The 19280-nt window shown below is 36.1% G+C and overlaps 1 protein-coding gene across 4 annotated transcripts in view; it reads right to left on the bottom strand.

Annotated features, from left to right (window-relative positions):
• The window catches only part of LOC145688259 (cilia- and flagella-associated protein 100-like), a 288731-nt gene that overhangs the window by 46432 nt on the left and 223019 nt on the right, over window positions 1–19280 (bottom strand). For all 4 annotated transcript variants that reach the window (XM_081762229.1, XM_081762227.1, XM_081762228.1 and 1 more), the window contains 3 exons: window positions 13430–13758; window positions 7626–7762; window positions 460–566 (listed from right to left, as the gene is read on the bottom strand). In XM_081762229.1, the coding sequence (XP_081618355.1) occupies window positions 460–566; window positions 7626–7762; window positions 13430–13758 (573 nt within the window). The remainder of the gene's footprint in view (window positions 1–459; window positions 567–7625; window positions 7763–13429; window positions 13759–19280) is intronic.

Here is a 19280-nt window from a genome sequence, read left to right on the forward strand (position 1 = left end):
TGTAACATCGAAACAAAACCATTCTGTCATGAAAGAAACAAACTATTACATGTTTCAAAATGCACTCTGAAGGTCAAAATAGTCGCTCATTTAAGTGAAGGAGAAACGATTTTCGCAGACAATACATATAGGTACAAGAACTGGCTCTCACAGAGCAGTTTGATTTTATTAGTCGAACATTTCTGATTTCCAAGCGCTCAGATTGCACGTATTTTTTGTTGAATTTACTCCCATATGTAGCTCCAAAACAAGACATTGACTACTTTGAAGTAATGATAATCATCACTGAAATAAATTTATATCTCTTGCGTTTAATAATCTACATGTGGTGTAGTTTTTCTTTTGTTTAACCACGTGAAGTTAAATAATGACAAACTTGTTGGAGAATATACCGTATTACAAGTAAAACTTAATTATTAAGTTTCTAAAACCTAACACAAAATATTGAAATGTACTGACCCATATAAGACTTCTAGCTCCTGCCTTCTTTTGTCATTCCAAGTTATACGATCTTGCAAGTTTAAAATCTCGTCTTTTATCTTATCTACTTCATTTTCTAGTCGTTCCTTTAAAGTAGAAAAATTGAAATAAAATAGAAAAGATTATCTGCTCAGACATGATATATAGTACCCACATTGAACAAGACTTTAATGTTGATTCTTACTCAGGCGATCATTCCTTCAAATGACGCAAAGAATCAATTGAGGCGTCCAGAATACAAGGAATTCAAGTTCAATTACCCTAGTTGTGCGTAAGTAAGTTTGTAAAATTTGTACTCTTTGCTTCGTATTATAAGAGTTACTTACAATTTCTGGACATTAATCTTTTAGGTACGGAAAAGAGCTTTCGGTAGTGATCTTAAAGATGAGATATTTCCAAAATTATCAAAAAGTGAACTTGAATTTTTTGTGCACTGAGCGCCCCAACTGAAGGTTGGGTGAAGTACAAGTGTACAACTTTTATGGATGACTCTACAAATTAACTATCTCATGTGTTCTTATCTACTAATATGATAAGTTAGGATTATTAGTACTAGTAGACTTGACAATTTTTTAAAGTAAAATATCGGGACACGCTTAGACGACAGAGAGGAGACATGTATGAAAACATGTAGTAGAAAAGTACTAAAAATTATATTCTTACCTTATTTGCCCATTTTACTTACATACAGGGTGCGGAAAAAGTCTCGGAACGGTCCAATATCTCGCAAAGTAGCAAAACAAAAATAACACGTGTTAAATAGTTTTGAAAAATCTATCCAATGATACCAAACACAACTCCCTATCCCCATCCCCTTCGGGGGCACGGGGGGTAACTTTAAAATTTTAAATGGGAACCTATTTCTTATATCACATTTGAAAAAATGAAATGAAATCTTTGAGCTTAACGTCCCACGGTTATGCCGATTAGGCTAAAGGAGACGGTGATGATGAGTGATGAATGGAATGGTGGAATGAAGAAAGTGGGAGGAAACGGGATAACCCCGAGAAAACCCACGCACACGGTGTTTGTCCACCACAAAGTTCACTTGGCGGGGGCTGGGATCGAACCCGGAACCCCAAGCACCAGAGGTGAACGCTCTACCACTGAGCCACCGCGACCCCTATATCACATTTGAATTCTCGAGAAATAGTAACAGTGATTTGATCCAAAATTGAAAAGAATGTCTTCGCAGATAGCGTTTGAATCGACACACTAAAAAAGATGGTGCAGCTAAACATTACGAAAATGCGAATTGTCAGTCCCGTGCTCTGTGGCCGTACGGTTAACGTACTAAATGGGGGAGTCAAAGGTTCTGAGTTCTATCCCCGTTCGAGGCAATGCTTTTTCTTTTATTTCCTCAAATAAATTCCATAAGTTTTAATTTCAATTGTTGCTTTTTTGAAGTTACATAGGATACAAATTTCGATAATTGATTTGCAAACTACCTTTATGAAGTAGTTCTTAGTAATAGGGTTATTAGGGTTACTTATAACAAAAATAAACCATTTTTGTCACTATTTCTATTTTCTTGCAAATTAATAAATATGGACAAAAACATTATTTTTATCGAATTTAAAATGTTTGAATTCATTATTTGGGTATAAAAACTCACATAAAAAATTTTTACTCTGCGCGGGAATCGAACTCACGATCTCTGATTCCACAGCTCAGTACGCTAACCGTATGGCCACAGAGTACGATACTGTAATACTATATTTCCATAACGTTTTGCCTCCCCCTTGTGTGTGTGTGTGTGTCGATTCAAGTGCGATCCGTAAAGGCACTGTTTTCAATTTTGGGTCAAATCACTGTCACCTTTTCTGGAGAATCCAAATGTGCTATACAAAATTTGGGGTTCCATTTAAAATTTTATGGAATCTAAACTAACTACAGTGGTAAGTTTTTCTTCCTGAAGGCCTACAAAACCAGTAAAAAATGTTTTTGCAATATGCTTTTATAGACGGTAGCTTTTCAAACAATGCAAGGGGAAGTTTGGGAAATGCCAATACACGCTAAGCTCTTGAGACTTCTTTAAGACACTGAAACATGCACTACATAATTTTTATGAAATTTATGTATGTATTTGTTCAGTAATTGCCTTACATTGGTTTACAAAATTACCTGGTACTATTTTTACAAGTGTACATTTACGTTAACCCTTTGCAAAAATATAATATGGTACTGTTATAATAATAATAATGTAGCATGGTATGATAAGGACAAAAATTTACATATTGAAATTCTTTGCTGCAAATTCATGTGGAAAAACAACTTGTTCTCTGCTGTTGTAGGTAGGTTCAGGCAAAACTTCAATAATGTGATCGTTGTCTATCCCTTGATCAGTATCACCATTTTCAGTAGTAAAACGGAGGGAAATAAAAAACGCCATAGATGGTCCCGAAAGGAAGTGGAAATCTAAAACTAATTCGTCTCATTGGAAAACCTCTGAAAACAATTATATTTAGCACAACCAGGTAAAAATCACTTTTCATTACGGAAACACAGGGACAATTTACAGAAAACAAAAAAAGTATCAATTGCTGTGAGAATATTTAGACCAGTGTATAAATAAGACACAGCACTTATGACCATCCATATTGTTTCTTTTAGGTGTCTACTTTTCATTGGTCTGGAAGAAAACGATGTATTTGCCATAGTTCTCTCACATATAACACAAAAATGTGTTTTCCAAGTAGCCCCATATTTTCCAATAACCCCAGTGTACGGTATATATTGGTGCATCCTACACGTACTTCATATTTGTCAACAAAACAACGTGCTTTTACTACAAGCAAGCAGACAAGTATCATCATCAAAGGTGATCTAAGAAAGGACGAATGTCATCACCACCTTGAGATTTTAAGAGGACCCAGGAGGATACGATATATAAGGAGCCGCATAATCTTCGGGCATCAGCCGGCTCTTGACTGGTCACCTTATATTATCTTTCTCCAGCTGCTACGGTCTGGAGAAAACTCTTTATCTCTCTTCAGCTACAACAGACAGGAGGGAATTCTTAACTCTCTCCAGCTGCAACAGGCAGGAGAGAATCCCAGTTTTTCTGTCGCCGAACTGAGAGTCTTTCTCCAGGCTGCTTCGAGCATAGACACCCTATCCCCTTCTCCAGTTGTTACAGGCAGGAGAAGATCCTGACCTCTCTCCAGCTGCTACAGGTAAGAACAAACCCTGATCACCAACAACCAAACTAAGGGATTGTGTTTTTGGTCTCCAGATCACTATTGTACTATACTGCAACACAGTGAAGTTTTATGATAAATCGGTTATGGGAGAAAACTGAAATTCCGTGTACATTATTGCTCTACCAAATCTGCCTTATCAGAATATGTTTACATAATTAGTAGAATCGTCGGACTCAATCCGAACCGATTGAGATGGGCACTCTCCTACTAGACGCTGCTTTAATTAATCAGAAAATGAACTTAAACTTTTAAGGCACGTGTTGTAGACTATACTTTTTTCTCTCTCTTTTTTAAATGTAGGCATTAAATTAATTGTCTGGCAGGAACTTAGGCCTATGTTGCAAGATCTGGCAAGAACACTTATATCGAGAACACAGAAAACATGGCCGAACAGGGTCTAAAATACCGTTTAATATTCCACACTTAACGAAATTCTCGGGACGAATAACTGAGGACCCCGATCGTTTTATATACTGTTCAATCATTAGGCCCTACGTCAGTCGTGAACAGTTGAGAAAAGAAGGAATTACTCCATATGTATTTATAGGATGTTGCATTGAAATTAATTCTTCAATTAAAAAATCAGAATCAATTGGATAGTTTTACTTATAGGAAGGGAAAAAGCAAATTACTATCATTAAGTCGCTCAAAGTTCCCGATCTACATGGCAGGGTTTGAGGTTATCATATTCAGCAGGATGAGAGAAGCATATTTATTCTTACCTTTTACGGAAATTAAGAACAACTAAACAAGTACTTTTGCAAAAGTCAGAGAAACAAAAGGTTCATTATCTTTATCTAGGACTTTTTTTTTTTTTTTTTGCAAAACCTGAGATTAGAAAGTTTTCAAACTGTGCAGGCGCTCCAAGAGCATCTCCACATATTGAAAGTTCCCATGATCTAATGGAAAGAGAGAGATTGTATTGAATTAACGCAAGTAATTTACTTCTTTTACGATCAGCCCTCTAATACCCTACCGTTACCTTTACCTTTACCAATAAGTGATTCAAGTCATCCTGTTATTACTAACTCTCCTTTTTCCTTGTATGGTCAGCAAATAACTTCCACTATCCATCATAGCCCTCAAAACTGGCAAAATCCCATATACCTGCCAAGCTACTAACAATCTAACAAAGAATGAACATGAACGTGTCATCCGAGCACCGAGTCAAATCTAGTCCATTCGCTAAACATAACAAAGATATGTTCATGCACAAAAATAGGTGCCATAGACAACGGAGTAAGTCCCTAGGGCCCATTAACCCTGTTAGTATAAATAAAATCGTAGACTCGCAGTAAAATAGCTATTGAATCAACACCGTTCATCCAAAAGTCTTAGTTTATAGTTCATTCTTTTAAGCATAAAACAAGCTTTCCATTGCTGCTAGGTATTGGCGCTCATAACGTACTTGAAGAGGAAAAAGCGGGATAATTTCAGGAAAAATCCCGCCAGAAATCCCTCCCATCAAAAATGGATCTCTCTGGAGCGACCCCGGGTAAAAGCACACAATCCAAATGCATCTTGAATTAGGATTAACATATCTTCTTTGTATCCCAAAATCTTTGGCAAATCAATAGTTCGAATCGATACACAAAGTTCCTACAGCTCCGCATCTCGTATTTGCGAAGAACATATCAATCTGCACTAAGGCAATATTACATGCCGAACATAAAATCTGATTTGACTTACAAAATTAAAATTTCACTAATTGCAGTGATTGGATGTGATACTTATTTAAAAACGTTTTCTAAATAAGGTAATTTGAAAATAAGCAAATTTTCAATTACTTGTAACTTTTCTTTCTACTTGTTCGAAATACAGGACCGGTGGATCAGTGGTCCCCGCTGGTCTAGTGGTTAACAGGTGTACAGGATCCGGACCCGATTCCTGGTGGAAGACCCTTTGGAATTTTAATTGTCCTGAATGCTTGTGTGTTCATGTTTCTAGCGTAATTTGTTACTGGAAAAACATGTAAAATGAAGTAAAACAGAGATAATTAGGTAAAAACAAGTTACTGAGGAACGTTCAGTAAATCAGTTAACTTTTCTTTAATGGTAGAGCGTTCACATCTGGTGTATGGGGTCCCTGGTTCGGTCCCAGCTCGCGCCAAGTGAACTTTGTGATGGACAAACATCATGTGCGCGAGTTTTCTCGGAGTTCTGCCGTTTAGTCCCACTTTCTTCATTCCACGCTTTCATTCATTTGTGATCATCACTGTCTCCTTTAGCCTAACCGGCATATCTGTGGGACGTAAAACTGAAAGATTTCATTTTCATTTTTGTTCGAAATACATCATATGATGACTGTGGTATTTGACATTAAGGTACTTTGGGTGTGCCTTACCCGTCTGTGTCAGTTGCATAATTACTATTGTAGAACCCTAAAAAAATTGTGATACTGTAGAATTGAGGTATCCTAATGAATATATGCATTACGTTTTATAGAATTCAAATAATGTTAATGTTGTTCTTATCAGAAAATGATTTTCTATATGCTAAAACTTGCAAAAAGCGGCGAATTTTATTCCGTTTTGTTTCTTTATTATTAACGGATTCTTTCAACATCAAACAATAAGGTTGTTTTGAAAGATTAGAGAAAGGAATGTACTAAGTTTCATTAAAATCGAATAAGCTTTATGGGAGTTATGGTGAAATAGACAGACTACGGATGGACACAGACGCAAAAATAAGGTTGAGTGAAATGATAGAAACTCGCTACGATCTTTCCAATTACCTGTTATTAGATTTTGGATGTAAGCCCATTTCTATATTTTATTAACGGCTGACAAATCTAGAACACCCTTACTTTTAATCTAGAATCATACTTTTTGCCTCACATTACTATGTTATCAAAAAAATAAAAAAAAAAGAAAATCTATGAGAATGAAACTAGGTTTGAAACTATAATAGTATATTTTACAGCTATTTCTTTGACGAAAAGGGAAAGAAAAATTACTTCATGGAGACTAGAAAATGGACCAATTGATTTGTAGGTTAGAACAATACTCATTTCGCCAAATATTTTCATGTTGCACTCCTGCGCACTCCTTGCAAGTGTCTGTTCACTTTATTCAGGTTACTCAAATGATATTTACCTCTACATAAATAGACACAACGATACATACTGACACACCGTCATTTGCATTGCACACGTAATTTTTGGCGTAAAAGTACAAAGAATGTGTCATTTGGAGCAGCTATATGCTTAAAAGAGACGACAATGTTGTTTCTTCTGTTTCCATCACAATGGATTATGGTGCATCAAATCCAGATATTAATTAAAAGCATATTGCTACAGTATTCTTAATTTGTAGTTAAATAAAATTAATACACTACAAACAAATATGGTAACCTAGTTATCCAAGGTGGGTACAGATATACCATAGAGTAGTTTATTTTGTTGTCAAAATAGATAAAAACAGAAAAAATAAGTGAAAGTGATATTGCTGGAGTAAGATGGCTTGCTGTAGGCTGGTCAATAATGCAGAGAACGTTAGGTGATCTTGGGTGTCTGGTAAGAAAAAAATATATGTCACAAAATTTGGCTACAAGGAACATTTGTGTCCCCTTGGGAATTCTAGTGTAAAACTCGTATCATTTTGAGAATAACTTCATGTAAGTTTAAACATAGCAGAATTTCAAATCAAACCAATTTTCGAGAAACTCCTGGTGTATTTTGCACTGTGCACTTAGTCAACTTCTTTACCATTATTCTATTCGTTAGCAGCATGTTCTTGATATTTTTTATTTGAAATCTAGAAAAATAAACAATTGGTTCAAGTATTTCTGTATTTCATATCATTAGAATTATTTCGAGTAAAACATCGGGACAACAGCAGTCAAGGCGGAAAAGAGCACATTCTAGAATAAAATCAAAATTATGTCTATAAAACGGAACTTTTCGTAAATACTAATTATTAATTGAATTAAAAACTAGACTTACTTTTAACAAAGCAGTTCGCTTTTGTGTATGAGACAGTATTTGCTCTAATTCGCTGACATTTTCAGTTAACGAAACGTTCCACATTTCCATATTGTTAAATATTTCAATTAGTTGGCTTGGTTCCGTGAAATATAGGACTAAAATTTTAAAAAGAAATTGGGAAAATTACAATTAAAAAAGAATAATTGAAACAAAGAGTCGTTTAAATACAATCAGTAATGTTTACTTACGTGGATATGCATATATAAACAAAAATAATAGTACTTACATGATTTTGGATAGTTGAAAACCATTGTAACAAGACAGTAAATTTACATTTATGAATTTATATTTTAAAAGTATGTAATTAAAGAAATAGATATAAAATAAACTTAAAAGCTATTTTTAAAAACAAATTTTCCTTAAAATATAAAACAAATGGCATTAAAAAGTAGACAAACAAATGGTAATAAAAACGTAAGAAGAAATAATTTTGCCGTCAAGAAAATTACTTTAAAAAATCTATTTATGCATAACTAAAATAAAAAAGTATGGGGAGCGCTCTCATACAGAATTTTTGAATTCTTTAAATCTGAGGTAATATTATACTATAATATTACTTTAATTATTAGTATATAATATGTACACAATATTATGATACACTTTAGCTCCATATAACATTTCGTAATATGAAATAACATTCTGCACTATATTACTTAAATTTTATTCGTATGTAATTCATTCATTTAATATTTGAAATATTAAATTTAGGTTTATTTTTATATAACACAGTACCGCGTCATTGACCTGGTTTTATTTTTGGTACATAAAATAATTTATAGATACGTATTTTCATATACTACATAATACTATGATAATATAACATTCCTTTTTATTATTGATATAAATTGAGATAAATTTAAGTATATTACATGAGTATTGAATATCTTATAAGTTGATTGTCTATGGGAGTGTTCCCTATTGGCTCTCTTTTTAGTCATGCATAAATAGATATTTTAGAAGTGATTTTCTTGACAACAAAATTAAGTTTTACTTTTTAGTACGATTTGTGTTGATCTTTACTTTTTAGTACGATTTATTTTTTAACTCTAGTATGTTCTTTAAATGATTCATTTTCTACTTTCAGTCGTTTTTAGACATAAGTCAGTGTCGTGAAGGATGCGGATAAACGTCTCTCTGGACGCTGCTGAAGTGAAGTAGACGCGCTTTCTGAAGTTACCATATGGCATGATATGTACACTTTCAGGGGTCAGTTTTGGTATAGCTAGTATGGCTTCGATATCTTTTATGGTTGGGAATCTCCTGCTGACTCCAATATTTTTACAGGCAGGCTTCCCAGGTAGCCTTCTGCTTCTTGTAGTGGTGTAGGTTCTTGTGCGACTGTCCTTCTCCTGTCTGCGAAGTGCTGTTCTTTCAGCACTGGTATGTTCTTTTGTTGCGTTGCCATTACTTCTTGTCCTCTTTGTTGATGTTTTCTTTCTGAATCGCGGCGTCTTGGTGGTCTTGGAAAGAGCTAAAATCTATTTTGTTATGGAGCTCATTCAGACACTTCAACATATTCAAACATTGTGAGAGTTTGTACGTCATCCGCAAATATTATTGGTGACTTGAGTGGTTCTATCTTCAAATACGAGATATCAGTGAGTGAGTATTCTGATTGCGAGCATAAATAAACAATAAAGACACCAGTTTCACGTAAACTGAGGGACAGAAAATATTTGTAGTTCGGAACATTCAGTCAAATCTCTACCTCGACAAGGTGCCTGTACAACTACAGTTGCATTACATCATCTTGATCGTGAGTTCAAGTTTGTGAATGATAAGATGAATACAGTGTTGCGTGAATGGATTATAAAACAAGAATTTATTCAATCCGAAAATCCTCATGGGCACATTGACGTCTGACTTCTTTCCATTTGAATGAGTTGACTGTTGTCATACTCACTGGAAACTCAGTTATTGACTGTTACATTAACATGTTACAAACAACAGCCTCAGCCAAATTTCATGCTTTATATTCATATACATCCATTTCTAGGGTTACTTGCTTCACAGAGACTGAGATTATCAAACCTTGATGGAATATTTAACTGTGATGTCATACTCAATCCGCACTGTGAGTGGGGGATGCAAGTTCATTGGCACTTATCACTTACGACAAAAGAGCGAGTACAATAAACTGCATTGAATCAGGACAAAGGTAAGATTAAGGTACAAGAAAAAAGATGATGATTGATTTCCATTATTTCCTGAAGAATTGTTCGAATAAGGTATTGTGTGCCAGTGTTTAAGCTCATTTCTGATATCCGTTACTCGTCTTTAGAAAGTTACATTCTTAACTTCTGTGTTCTTGTTACGTCGTTCTATAAAATACCTCAAAATCTGCTTGGTTACAAAATGCTGTTATGAATTCCCTGAACTTCATTCTTCGTTCGCATACTAAATAATATATGTCTATATAATTTTGTAACATTTCCGCTTAAGGGATTGATTCGCATTGAATAATGTTCTTTTTATCACGCAGAAGCTCTTCAATTAAAATAAATTTTCATATATATATATATATATATATATATATATATATATATATATATATATATATATATATATATATATATATAAAAATCTAACTTACATCATCAATTTTGATTTCCTTGTCTAATTCTTCCCATTTTTCTCGTTTTCTCAAGTTTGTGTTCCACCTCACCGACATTATATTTTCAAACTATGTAATTAAATGAGAGTTTTATGAGCATACTGGCAAGGACTTGCAACATGAAATCGCAGTTGAGTCTCAGCGAATGAAACACGCCCCGGTCACGTGTCCCTCGATTCTAGTGATCATATTATTTCTAATAGCAGGATTACCTGAAAAGACTATGCTGTAAGATCGTTGTTACCAGTGTGACAACATCTTAGTTAACACCGTAAGGTTTCAGGTGTGTCCACCTTCAGTGATGGCTAAAGAAACGCTTCTTCTGGTGTTCTTTCTTTTTGCTTTTCCTCATTGCTACTGGTACTCCTCCTTAAGAGATTAGTCTCTTTGTCTGCTACTGTGCTCTTCTTCTTTGTGTGATTGGCTTCTTCTTTGTGGATGAGGTACGTCGCTAGTTCTGTGGGTTACTTATAAAAATAACATGTATGTTTTGTGTGTTATTTGTTTCTGAGTAACTTTGTAGTGACTGTATTTAGTTGGATATGAGAGATGGTGTTGGATGCTTTCTTTATTGCTTGCGTAAGGGCAGGTTGTTTGGATTGTTAAAGTGAGGATGGATGGCATCCATTTCAAAATGTCGTGTATTACTCTTTGTATGTATGAGTTCTTCGGTTTTATTGCTGGATTGTCATTCCTACGTGCTTTCTTCTTGTTGTGGGATTATGTCGTCTTCTTGAGGAGGAGGTATTCCTGCTTTCAGTGTGCATGGCTGGTTGAATTGAGATGTCGGACATCTTTTTTGTCTAGGTCTGTTCGGCAATTACTTCCGCATATCCTGTGACCTATCATCTTGACATGGCGGTCTATATGTGGGTTGCGTGTCTCTGTGTGTGCCCCCCGCACCTGGAACATATGCGTTGGTTCTGACAAAAATTCTTGTGACCATATTGGAAACAGTTCGAACTTGGGGTGTATGAGGGCTGCCTTTCAATGCTTGAACTCTGTATTTTTTGTTCTGAATAGTAATTCCATATGTTATTAATCCACTTACGGTGTCCGGGTTTCTGGAGAAAAGTCTGACCAATGGAAGGGGTCCTACGTCTGACAAAGAGCGAGTGACGTTCGTATAGTTTCTTTCCTTGTCTAGTTCTTAGCGAATCTCTTCTATTATGGTGATGGTTGGCATCCGCTTGATGACATATGTATAGATAGATCTCGGGCATTAGAGATTTCTCGTGGTCCTTATAACAGTCGGAGCTTTTTAGGTTATGGTTGTCCATTCTTTGTTTGGGTCCCTGTTGAGTAGTGGTGTGGGTATGGCTTGCAAAGGGGCGGTATTTTCCTCTGATGGTTTGGTTGCTGGTTGAATATTCTTATGATTGAAATCTGGAAATTCTATATATCTGCTGATTTCGTATTCTACTTGTTCTCCAAGCCCTTATCGATGATTTATCTCAAATGTAGGGCCCTGCCAGGGATGTACACAGAAGATGAGTCCTGGGGGTTCGAACCCCCTATGAAACTTCGACTTTTGTGTAAATTTAGCCTAATCTTAGGGGCAATTTTAGGAATTTTAATATAAAATACCCTCATATTGAGTTTGGACTCCTCCGAAATAAATTCCTGCGTATGCTACTGGGCCTTGCCGTTTGTTTTGGAAAGTACATTTGAAAGAGTGTTGAAGAGTGGCCCTCAGAAAATTAAATGGATAAAACGAAACGCTCTTCTAGGAAATCAAACATGTTACTTTTAACATGAAGATTGGGTGAGATTTTTTTATTAGAACTTGAAAGTGGGTAAGTCACTCTCTAAATTTGGTACGATCTAATTTAGAACAGAAAGGTTTGTGTTCTTAATTTGTTATGCTTTTATTCTTTTTGCGTATCGTGTAAATTGATGTCTGATATCATCTTTCTCACTCTTCTCTTGCATCCTCCAGAATTTTTTGATTGATTTGGTTGTTGATCATCCTCTGAGTCACTGGACAAGCTGGATTTATGTCTCTTCTGCCTGGCTTGTGGTCGTCGTGGAAGTCTGATATCTGCATAGTGCTGTGTCTGTCCTCTGGTCCTGATGTCTTCTTTCTTCTTGCTTTTTTCTTGTTTCTTAGCATCTTCTTCTGGATCATTACTGTTGGTGCAAGGGTTTGGATCCAGGGTTATCATTGATAACAACCAGATGACAGGTTTTGCTTGGTGGTCCTGATAAGAGCCGATATGTTTAAATTATTTGCTTTTTGTCTCTAAAGCGGTTACAGGGGAAAATACGGCGTCTCTGTCAGTCAACTGTTGGGAAAGTCTTTTCAACCTATATGAACAGAGGAATTCTTGTTCCACAATAAGGAATTAGACTGACAGAAATCAATGCTATTCCGCTTGAGAAGCCAGGTATGTGTAGCAGCCTGTGTGATCTTTATTCGTTATATTGATGCACGCTAACTATTTTCTTTTGTGATGGCCCCTTTATTGGAATCATTAGGTCTCAAGGGTAGTATTTCTCTTCTTTTCTGCTACTTGGCCTGTCCAGCTAGACTAATATTTTGTGCTTCATCACCGGCATACTTCGACATTCTTGCTGGTATCGGTGACGTCTTGCTACAAAAGACTTTTTTCGTAAGGCAATAGCTGCTGTGACAGGATCTCTCTGTTACTACAGTCTTCTCTCTGCTTTCCGGTTGTAGAACGACCATCGGTAATGAACCATCTGACATTGCGCACGCTCCTTATATGCCCTATGAGGTCTGATTACACGGTCACGTGGGGACAGCAGCAATGTACTCTATTGGCCGTTCTAGCCATCACAAAACATCGCAAATTCAAACATTTATATACCCACTGATGTTATACACGTGCACAAAATTATATTGATATCGAACTATTTCTTCCAGGTGATTAAATTTTATTTTTGTCAGTGAGTATATATAAATTATTTTGTTGAAGTAAAAGAAATTAAGTGGAAACATCATATATAATCCGCACATTTACCATTACATACTTTCTTAAGGTCCGCTTAAGATTTCACAAGATTGTGTCAGACGTGCCTTCCATGTTTATCAGACTCGACCTTGCTGGAAGGATCTTTTAACTGGAAATTAACACAAAACAAGGATTGTTCTGTGAAATTTTTGTTACAATCTTTTACCACTTACCTGGGGATTTTGTGTCTTCTTCATACTCCTTTAATTGCATGTATATGTCAGTGATCTCATTTCGCTTGTCTTCTTGCTCATTATGGGCATCAATAACGGAAGTAAACTCGTAATATATGGTACCGGTTTCTGTTTCTTTTCTATTAATGTTATCGTGAAGAACTCTCCAGTCCATTGGACTAAGTAGATACAGAAATCTTTGGTAGAGTTTCAGTGGTCTAAATGTAATTTCTGCTTTGTTAATCTCGTATAACAATGCCCTTACCTTCTTATCCATTTCAGAAACAATTTTTATTTTGTTTTCAGTAACAACTCTCTCTTCTTCAGCCCTGTAATTACAGAGAAATCTGGTAAGATTTCGAACTATCATCTGTTCAATTTGCAATTGTTAAAATTAACGTACCCCCATTTACTATTATACTTTTCAACATGTAAACTGACGTTCACAAACATCCGATATCAGAAATAATAGTGGGATTACTAATTAGCTTCCATTTTCATTAGAAACCCAGTTTCATGGTACGTCGATAAAAGGTTTGTAGTGAATATTATACCTGTTGCTGAAAAAGATTATTACTTTAATAAAACCTGTTACATACATAGATTGTGAGAAAGGTTTGGCCATCAAACAATCATGATGATTTCCTTGTGGAAGATGGTGGATAACAGATAAAGGGTTTTTGAAAGTTATATCGGGATTGGGGCAAAATGGCTCCTTAAAATTGTACAGAGAACCAAAATACCTCATGACGATTTGAGTAGGGTACTATACCATACGACGCCAATACGGCCACTTGTGGTTTTCGACAAGGTATATTCCCGTACAATCCACATGTGTTTATGGACGTAGACCTTCTGCCTTTATAAGTCACAGTGGAAGGGAACAGACTGCCAACGGAGGAAATCACAGCAGTTGCTGAAGGCATGTAGCGTACGAGATATGTAGGAACAACAACGTGTCCCAATTGCTCACCACTTCCTCTATTGGATCTTCTGCTGACGTTGATGTGCCTAGCTTTCCTTCAACATCTGAACCGCTGCTGGAATCTATTCAGAACACAGCTTCCCCAACACCTGACTCGTCGAACGACTTCGCTCAGAACACAGCTTCCCCAGCACCTGGTACGTCGAAAGATTCCGCTGAGAACACTGCTGTTGGTCCTAGGGATATCTGCCCCGTTCCTAATTGTACGTCTGTATAACATAGACGCGGAGTAAAACACTGAAAAGGACGCGCCTTAGTTTCGACGAGCAGCCCATAAACGTCATCTTGAAAATGCAACAAATAATTTTAAAACGTTAAACTTCTTTTCAGTTCAGATTATGAATGGCAGAGTTCCTGAGTAACTTCTTTCACAGATACTAAATTTAGCATGTCTCTTTCCATTTTCATAAGTAAAAATGTGTCCAAAATGTCTTCACACAAATTAACTTATCTCTGAGATTTGTTTACTCTCTAACTTTAACTTTGAGAAGCACCTTTCACATGTCACTTGTGTGCATGATAGAGACAACGCATGTTAGTATGCAATGTATAAATTATTAAAACGACTAGACTGACAGAAATTGGTAGAAAATCTTCCCTGCACGTGACAAACAATTTTTACACAAGGTGTTTGCAGCATCATTATCACTCTTGCCGTGAATCCCGTCCAAAATGTTCCATCTCCCATAGCATGCTCAGATGCATCATCATCATCATCTTCTACGGATTCAGGGGCATCATTCTCTTCAGGATCATCGAAAACCAGAACGTTTTGTGACAGAATACACGACAAAGAACTGATGGAGCTTTTTGTATATTTCCTCCTGTTTTATATTTAGTTTTTTTTTTCGCAAGAACTCTTAAATCTCCTGCAGACACACCATTCTTCCCGATTTCTGAAAAGTGCTTGGGATCCAGCATTTGGAGTTCTTTTGGCTGCTGAAATCTATCAATGACACATGTAACAGCTATATTCAGAATTTTCGTTGAAGTTTTTTTTATTCTCAATAAATCATTTTTACTTATATTGAAGTTTTTTCCCAGTTCATTTGCCGCAAGCTCTCCTGATATTTCCTTCTTCTTTAAGATTCTTCTTGGCGGAAAATCTTTTTCTATTGCTATCTCTATACCAGATTGCGCAAGCTATTGATTTATTTTCACACAAAATATTTTTGTATTTTCGTAAACCTCAGACATCTTTTGCCTCTGTTTTCTTCTGAAGTTGCTGCTGCAAATTGTCTACAAGTCTCCAGGTTGTAAGATAGTCCAATCCATGAAACTGCAGGTATTTTCAAACAGGCTCCGTTCCTGTAAACAAGTCCTGAAACACAGAGTACATCATTACAGTGTTAAATTCGGTCCATTTATTCAGCAAAGTTTACCTTGAAATTTTGATTTCGCATTAAATTCCTTTCCTGTACATCATCATTGAGGAACAATAAAAATGAAAGAAATGTTGATGTTGAAAGACAGTCGTCCTCGTCTTGGCTTCATGTTTCGTAGCAAAACTCGTTAGTGTCGACAACCGCATTCAGTTCATTGTTTTTGCTCCACCATCGTGTTGCACCAACTTGTTGAACTTTCCGTAGTCTGTCATGTCCCTCGTGGCTTGCATCAATCATTTTCTTCCAAACATCCTTTCTTTTGTAATATTCACACAGAACACGGCACTGGTTTCAACCACACCAAATAAGATTGCAGCTTCAGGGATCTACTCAGTCGAATTTGTCATAACCAAATTAAGAGCATGAACCATGCATTGGGTGAAAATTATTTCAGTATTATCCTTCTCCAGTAATGCTTTAACTCCTTTATAGCATCCACTTAAGTTAGCAGCTCCATCAAAAGAGCAGCTTACAACATCAGACATCAAAACATTGTTGGCACAAAGTACTGTTTTGATTTCATTATAAGTTACTTGTCTTGTAGTGCCACTGTTTACCACTGGCGTCTCTGGCATATACAATTTGGGAGGACATCAAAGAAAGTTATTTAAATGGTACTACCTAGCCCAACCTGTTGATTATCTTCAATTCCATTTGTCACCATTCTACCAAGAACTCTGTTATAATCGTTTCACAGCCTGAATATAATATGACAAATAAATATAATTATTATTATTTATATGTTATTCTGTCGTTAGTAAATAACTTAAATTAGAATAAAATATTGAATATTTTGTACTTCAAAATATTGGGGGCGTCTCCCTCGTCCCCCCGCCAGAAATGCCAATTCTGTTTACAACAACTGCTAACAGCCGCTCAAATACTTGACCGTTTGTAACGTACAGAATTACTACAGCCAGCTGATTAAGCACTGAAACATCTTGGATAGAATCAACCATTATGTTGAAAATGCCCGCTTTCTTGGCATTTTTCACTGTTTTCTCCTGTTATTTTCAAAACGTTTTTGATAGAAAATATTTTTATAAAAAATGCGCTGTTTTCTGTTTTTGAGTTATCAAATATAGATCTACAAGATGTATTAATATCCATAAAGAACCAATCAGCCTGTAGTTAAATATGGACCCAGCTACAAACCAGGCCCCAGTTTTCAACATGAAAGGGCTTTCAACTGCCCAACATAATGAAAAAAGGTCCCAGGTCCAAGAGGTCAACATGATGAAAAATGTTCTAGGGTCGCAACTGCTCAATGAAATGAAAGAAGGGCCCCAACTGCCCAATATAATGAATAAAGGGCCAGGGGGCCCAACTGCTCAATGTGATGAAAGAAGGCCCCAACTGTCCAATATATTGAAAGAAAGGCCCAAGGCCCCAGGTACAAACTAAATCACAGTTTTTGATAATAAAAGACCATAGTGAAAGACGGACCTAGCCACAAATCCAGTAACAAAAGGACTCTATTGAAAAAGATAACTTACTGATTGATGGAAGGATGGAAGAGGAGTGTGTGTGTTGGCAGCATAATAACAGTGATCTACCAAATTATTTAGCTTTCTTCTGTTTTAGCTTTTCTCTCTTTCTCTTTCTTTCTTTATTGTTTCATTATTTTTTTCTGAAAGGGCCTAGGCCGTGATTGCTACCTAACGGTCCTGGCCAGTCCTCCCCTGACTCTCGTCTTTCCGAATTTGTATTCTCGTGACATAGCCCAATCAAACTTTATCTATTGTTAACTTTTCCCTTACTTCTAAAATTCCATTTCCACCCCTGGGTCAAAGTATAGTATGAAGAATATTCTGTGGAAAAGATCAGTTTAATTTTGCTGTGAGAAGACATATGTGAATTTGTATACAGGGTTAGTGAAAAGTATTGAGACAGAACAATAATAACGACATACTAGGACGGTGGAAAAATTAATGTTACAAATGGTATTATTGCAAAAACTGCATTGATTTGGAGTGTGGTTACCATGAAAGGCATCTTGAATTCTGCCATATTGCATATCACACAATATTGTTTTAAATGTAAAAGGTTAAGATTTTACACTTCAACTTAGGCTTAAATATTCCTACAAATGAGAATGTGAAATCTTTTTTGACACATCAACTGTTTGAGACAGATGTGCTATGTTTGACATATGTATCATGATATGGCGGTAACAAAGAGACGCATAGATGGAGGAAAAGCAAATGTCACAATTTGGCATTGGTGTATAAACTGCGTTAAATGATTTAGTGTAGGCAGCGAGGCTATATGAAAAGAGGTATGTGTATCACATAAATTGATGCTAGAATCTTCCTACAAACTACATTCATCGTCTGTTTTAAAAGCATCGGGGTCTACATTATTAATTATTTCCGTAATTTCTCCGGGCGAAAATACGCCACTATCATAAGAATCATGATTTGTCGCGGTGGTATTCATAGCCAAAAGCTCAACTAAAAAGAGGGAGTGTCCTAAGCAAAGTACAAGAAGGATGTTGAAACAACCATACATTCTTCCACTGGCTAATTGAAAAAGGAAAACAAAAATAGCTACATGTTTTTGCCTTTTGAGTACTCATATCTTTTTGGGAATATATACTTGACACAGCATGTCATGTAAATCTACGCAATACATGACCAGTACGCATGAAGGTGAAAAATATTCGTGAAAAGTAAAGAGAAGGAACAAGTTGTATGCTGCTGTTTTCTAACAGTCAACTCCGTGTTCAGCTGCCGGAACTGACCTTGATACGTAAGCCTTGACTGAACGCCTTGTAACGAGAGGGCAACTATAGTTACCCATGGGTCTCTTGCTGCTATACAGCGAGCTGTGTGCGTTCTGTGTCACTCCCTCTCTTCCTCTGTCTATGTTCGCGAAAATATTGTTTGCTTTTCATCCTTTGGGGGAAGGGGTAAGACACCCTTGCACACCTTGGGAGAGTGGGAGGGAGTATCATAAAATTATCGAAAGACGACCGATGTTAATGTAGAGGTCATAGTTTCGAGCAGTGGCGTATACTGGTTTGAAGGCATGAGCTACCATTGACCTTGTATATTATTATTAATAATAATGATGGCAATAATAATAAAAGTAATATAATAATAATAATAATAATAATAATAATAATAATAATAATAATAATCACAATATGTATAAAATGAACAAAAAGTGGTTGATGTGTTATGTTTGAACTTTTGTTTTGAGACCATTAATGTTCTACACCGTAAATGAAATTCCATCATACCTTTGCGCAGTTAACGTCTCGTGGATTGCATTCGTAAAATGTTAATTTTTACCAATGTTACTTCCCTCAAGAGTTGCCTCTGTTAGTGATATTAGTTGCCATTCCGTACCAGTCTTCACAAAAATACTGAGTATAGTAACGTAACGCAAAAATGCGGAGATCTTTTGACCCGGGCCCTTTTGAGTGGGGCCATTTTGACTCGGGTCCTTTTGTAGCGAAGCCCATTTAGACCGGGCC

This window comes from Thermobia domestica, chromosome 6 (genome assembly GCF_964235325.1).
Source record: "Thermobia domestica chromosome 6, izTheDome1.hap1.1, whole genome shotgun sequence".
Lineage (NCBI taxonomy): Eukaryota > Metazoa > Arthropoda > Insecta > Zygentoma > Lepismatidae > Thermobia > Thermobia domestica.